The sequence below is a fragment of the Hipposideros armiger genome, unplaced genomic scaffold (assembly GCF_001890085.2).
Source record: "Hipposideros armiger isolate ML-2016 unplaced genomic scaffold, ASM189008v1 scaffold_213, whole genome shotgun sequence".
Classification (NCBI taxonomy): Eukaryota; Metazoa; Chordata; class Mammalia; order Chiroptera; family Hipposideridae; genus Hipposideros; species Hipposideros armiger.
The window spans coordinates 535,907-541,364 of record NW_017731563.1 but is presented as its reverse complement, the minus strand read 5'-3'; the positions used below and the strand labels follow the sequence as shown (position 1 = coordinate 541,364).

The following is a 5,458-nucleotide window of genomic DNA, read 5'->3' as shown; positions in this document are numbered from 1 at the left end:
ATCATGTTGCTTCCTTACATACAGGCCCAGGGGAAGCGCATTCTAGGCAGAGGGAAGAGCAAGTTTAAAGGCCCTGGCGTACGTTCAAGGGGAAGGAGGATGTCAGGGTTATAGAGAAACAAGCAAGGAGGAAGTGGTACGCACAAGGAGACTGGAGGGTGAACAGCTGCCAATCACTGAGCACTGCCCCTCCAACCTCCTTAGGTACCACTTCCTTCTTTAGCAGACTCCAGTTTAAACTTGCTTTTCCCCTAGGTCTGTATGGCAAGCTCAGTCCCATTTTTCAGGTCTCAGTAAAAACACCAGGCTTAAAAGTGTCCTTGTGCTTTTCTACAAAACTAGATTTCCAGTAACTACATATACTCTTCAAATACTCCTTTTAATTCCTTAATACCTTTTTAAAAACAATCTACATTTTCTTGGTTAATATTTCTGTTCTTTCTCACCCATTAACATGTAAATGCCATGAAGGCAGATCTGGTTTCATTTATTTACTGCTGTAGCCCCAGAGCCCAGCCCGTAGGAGTGAAATAAATATTTGTTGAATAAATGAATGAATGAATCAATCAATCAATCAATCGTTTCATTTCCTAAATCCCTAAACACTGTAATGAAGAGCTACTCTTTGAAATCTATTTCTTGAGGTTGTTGCTACATCTGCTTCCTGTACCGAATGGATCTTGTGTGACAATTCTTATAGGTTCTTTGGAATTCTGAATTTTTTCAACTCTTCCAGAAAAACATATAATTTTTATAAGATATACAGAAACTACCTTAATATATTCATTTGGCTTATAATGACTCTCATGAACTGGCCAAACTTTTCCAATTTTATCTTCTTTCTTCTTACACTGTACCCTGTATTGCTTAATTTTTGACATCAAATGATCCTTTTCAAGCATCCATGACTTCTCCTTATTTTGGTTTTCAAATCTGAGTTGCAGAAAGTCTTTGGTGCTTTCATAGAGCAGTTCCTGGGTGCGATGGAGACTAGGAAAGAAAGCACAAATGTGGACATGAAGATGCATACACAGCAATATGACACACCATTATTCCAAACAAAGGGAAGCTATGTTCTTTAAAAATTGAACAATATGTATATTCTGTAAATTACTAACAGTTTTTAAAATATGCTTTATCTGATCACTGAGAATCTTACATGTTTTACTAACAAATTGTAATATATAAACCCATGCTCACTGGTTTACAGTCTGGTCTTTACAGACATTTTCCTGAGTGCTAATTTCAGGTTACAAATTAGAAGGACTACAGAAATATTCACACATGGCCTGCATAAATAGGGACTATTCCCAGGCACTACACTTTCTAATAAAGAACGAAATCATGGTGTTCTGACTGAGGATTAACACAAGTTCTAAAATGTCACAGCTTTGCTTTTGTTTATGCTCCACAGGTAGCTGCCTGATAGCAAACCTTGTCTTCTTTTCAAGATCAACTTCCTCTCTGAAGTCATCTTGACAACTTCGGCCCATCTAATTTCTCCATCCTCTGAAATTCTTTATCAGTTTAAATCTATACTCCTGTGTTGTAATTCAACACTTGCTTCTATACTATGTCATGTGTGAACTGTCAACATGCATGTTTTCCACCTGAATGAAAGAGGACACTTATTTATCATTTACTTTTGCCCTCTAACCACCAGATTGTCAAGGACAGCAGCGATTACTGGACACACACAGGGTACTAAATAGACTCCTGCTGATTATCAAGATTTTGGAAAAGACAAATAATGTTTCTATCTTCAACTAAGAATGTCCCTAGAAGTAAACAACCCACCAATTTAACATCAATTTAACAGTACTTAGGAAAATACTGTATCACATAATCAAACTGCTTGCTTGCAAAGGGTATTAAATACTGTGAGGCAATCACTGTAGTTTTCCACTGAACAAATGTCAGATCCACTTGGTTCTATTCATGCGTAATAGGGTATATACATAAGGGGAAAATTATAGCATAATGCCAGGCACAAAAGAGAGTAACTGTCAGCAGATGAAAACAAAAAAAATCATATATATATATATATGCATATATCAGGTGTATGTATGTGTATATAAAGGAGAGATTGATTCAGTTACCACAAGGATATCTCTTCCTTTCAATGAGTTATTTTAGTCTATGTAACATTATGTTCTCAACTACAAACTGGGAAAGTATGGTCTTGTTAATGTACGAATGGTTTGAAAGTGACACCAAAAGGTCAGTCATTAATGGTCTTGGATTTCATGCCATTCAATATCCTTAGGATATAATGGAAGGAGCTGACATGTGCTCAGATATGCAGGTGATGCTAAACCAGGATAGTTGTTAATTTCTGGAAGACAAATATAAAATTACAAATTACTGTGACAAAAAAATTTTGTTCCCTTCAAAACAATTAAAATTCAATGAAAAGTGAAGATACTGTGCGTAAGAACAAAATACTTAAAATAAACATAAAGATGGAGAGGTACTGGCCAGATGCAAACATATTTCAGTATATTAAAAGAAATAGAGCCCAAAAGGGCCAGAAGGGATTTTCTAACCTGCATTGGACAGAAATCTTAATTTGACCATCACATCCAATTTTAATCACCACATTATTATTNTAGTGTAGCTTATGGCAGCCCACTGCAGCAGGGGTGCAGCCTACATCATCGCTGGTGACTCACTGCAGCCCAGCTCCAGGCCAAGCTGTTGCTCACCATCTTAGCTGTAGAGGGCACAGCATCACAGGCCCCCTTGTGGGATCCGAACCGGGGCTCTGCTGCTCAGAGCTGGCGTCCCAAACCAGGTCTTAACCAACGGGCCACTCGGCTGGCCCCGTCCCATCTCACTTTCAATGGATGGCCTTGATTTTATCTCCTCTATGAAAAAATGAAGCAATCACCTCTTATCTACTCTTATTGCCTCCATCAGGCTGGCTCTCATTCTCCCCCAGCATCTCACTTCACAAACATCCCCTCTCATTCCTCTATCTTCAATACCTTTCTCTGCCTTTTTCCTTTCAGTCTATAAATATGATTACATTTCCCCCAACCTAAAACCATCAAAACTCCTTTTCTTGGTTTTATCAGCTCTAAAGCTACTTCCCATCTTCCTCCTTATCTCATCTCTCAACCTAATACGGCCAACCTCCATCCCCACCTCACTGAAATTGCTCTAAATTCACCTGTTACTAAATTGCCACGTCTCAATTGGAATATACCTTATTTGTCTGCAGCATTTGACACTACCAGCATCTTATTCCTTAAAGTTCTAATTCCTCTAGGTTTCAAAAAACTATTTTCTTGTTATTCAGACCATTCCTTTGTGACTAGGTATCTCCTCTGATCCTTAGCCCTCTTCTCTTATTTCTATATGCTTCCCGTCTCTGATTCTCATCCACATCCATGGTTTGGATCCATGATTTCAATTATCTTCTATATGCTAATATTTCCAAATCTCAATCTTTAATCTTCTCTTCTGACTTCCATTATTCTTATTCTCAAATTTACTCAAAACTTACAATTTCTCATATATGCTAAGTCCAGTTAATGGTGTCACTATACACATGGTTCCCCAAGCCAGAAACTTTGGATTTAGAGAACTATCCTTAACTCTTCCCTAACACTCACATCTCATCCATCACAAAGAAATGATGTTTATTCTACTTCTAAATGTTTCTCAAATCTGTCCCTTCTTCTCTATTCCCAATGTCTCCTTTTAGCCTAGGCCTTGAGTTTCTGTTCTGGATAAGGGCAATAGCTATCTCCTTTCCTCTGTTCTTGTATGCAGTGAGTGATGACAGTACAATCTGCTCTGTTGCAAATATTACAGTAAATCTCGGTAGTGCAACTACTGTGGTGTGGGTGGAGAGGCAATGAGAATCCTAAGACTGGAGCAAAAATAACATAGTCAAGAGTCTACTTTATGTTGTGAAAAATCACATAAATTTCATGGATAAAAAGGTGACTTATTGGGTGGCCAGATGGCTCAGTTGGTTAGAGCACGTGCTCTTAACAACAAGGTTGCCGGTTCGATTCCCACATGGGATGGTGGGCTGTGCCCACGGCAACTAGATTGAAGGACAAAGACTTGACTTGGGGCTGATGGGTCCTGGAAAAACCAGTTACCCAATAAAAAAAATTTTTTTTAAAGGTGACATTACTAAGTGACTCATACATAGACTACAAATTTTAAAAGGCAAAGCAGATGACACTGATATGACACAAAGGAAAGATGACACTTTCCTTTGTTCTTGCAGATACCGCATTAAATCCTGGTGTTAAGTAATTGTGCCTTACCTTGATCTTCAATACAGGATTTCCCAGGAAATAAATAGTTCGTTTATTTACTATTGTGTGATGCTTCCTCTCCACCCCTATTTTTTTTTTTTAATTTTATTGGGGAATTGGGGAAAGGAACATTGTGTTTTTCCAGAACCCATCCACTCCAAGTCAAGTTGTTGTCCTTCAATCTTAGTTGTGGAGGGCACAGCTCAGCTCCAAGGCCAGTCACTGCTTTCAATCTAGTTGCAAGGGACGGGGGGGCGGGGGGCAGCTCACCATCCCACTCAGGAGTCGAACCGGCAACCTTGTTAAGAGCACACGCTCTAACCAACTGAGCCACCTGGCCAGCCCCACACCCCTAATTTTTAAGAGTTTGTATTCCAAATTATTTTTTTATGCATGAGTTGATATTACTAAATATTTCTGATTTTGGTTAATGTTTTTTTCCCATTTTTATTTAAACCCAAATGTTTTTCATTGATGCAAAAGATCATGAAATATTTGACGAATTTACACTATTGTATTAAGTGAAATTTCATACCGTTTCTTACGTCCTATGTTACATGACTTTGTCTCCTGCCCTTGCACTCCTTATTTTCTTCCATGCCTGCACATATTGTCCAAATTCTTGTCTGACTCGGAATTCACTTTTAAGATTCAGCTCAAAAATGACCTCCACTTATGGCTATATCCCCTCTAAAACCTAGCACTGGTCCCTCTGGGAAATTCCGTCTAATTCATTGCTGAAAAAAACCTGATCTGCTATCATAGGTTTTTTTTTTTTAAAAAAGGTCACATTTCCTTCCTACTGACCATTTAATCACTGCTTTCCGTAACACAAATATGAAAACCTGAGTTCTTTCCTTTGCTTTGTCCTGGGTAAATCATGATGCCATACTAAGCTGACACCAACTGATTTCGCAGAGGCTGTCCAAAATTATAAATACACAATTATTCTGCCCTAAGCACATAGCAATTTGCCTAAAAAAGGATACAGATGAGAAAAATGGGTAAAGTTTCAGTACCATCAATACTAGTACTATCTCTGTTACCTCCAACACCAGATAATTTCAAGGGATGCATTTAGGAAAACTTTAATACTTATACAGGACTGCAGAGATCATGGAACAAGTAAGTAAACTGAGTCATTAACAAAGTATGGGGTTTTAACAAGAAATACAAAAAAA

General features: G+C 38.2%; 1 protein-coding gene across 1 annotated transcript in view; it reads right to left on the bottom strand.

The window, feature by feature from the left end:
* The window catches only part of CCDC77 (coiled-coil domain containing 77), a 41,947-nt gene that overhangs the window by 3,554 nt on the left and 32,935 nt on the right, over positions 1-5,458 (bottom strand). Inside the window, exon 7 of the mRNA XM_019654043.1 lies at positions 774-990. Within this exon, the coding sequence (XP_019509588.1) occupies positions 774-990 (217 nt within the window). The remainder of the gene's footprint in view (positions 1-773; positions 991-5,458) is intronic.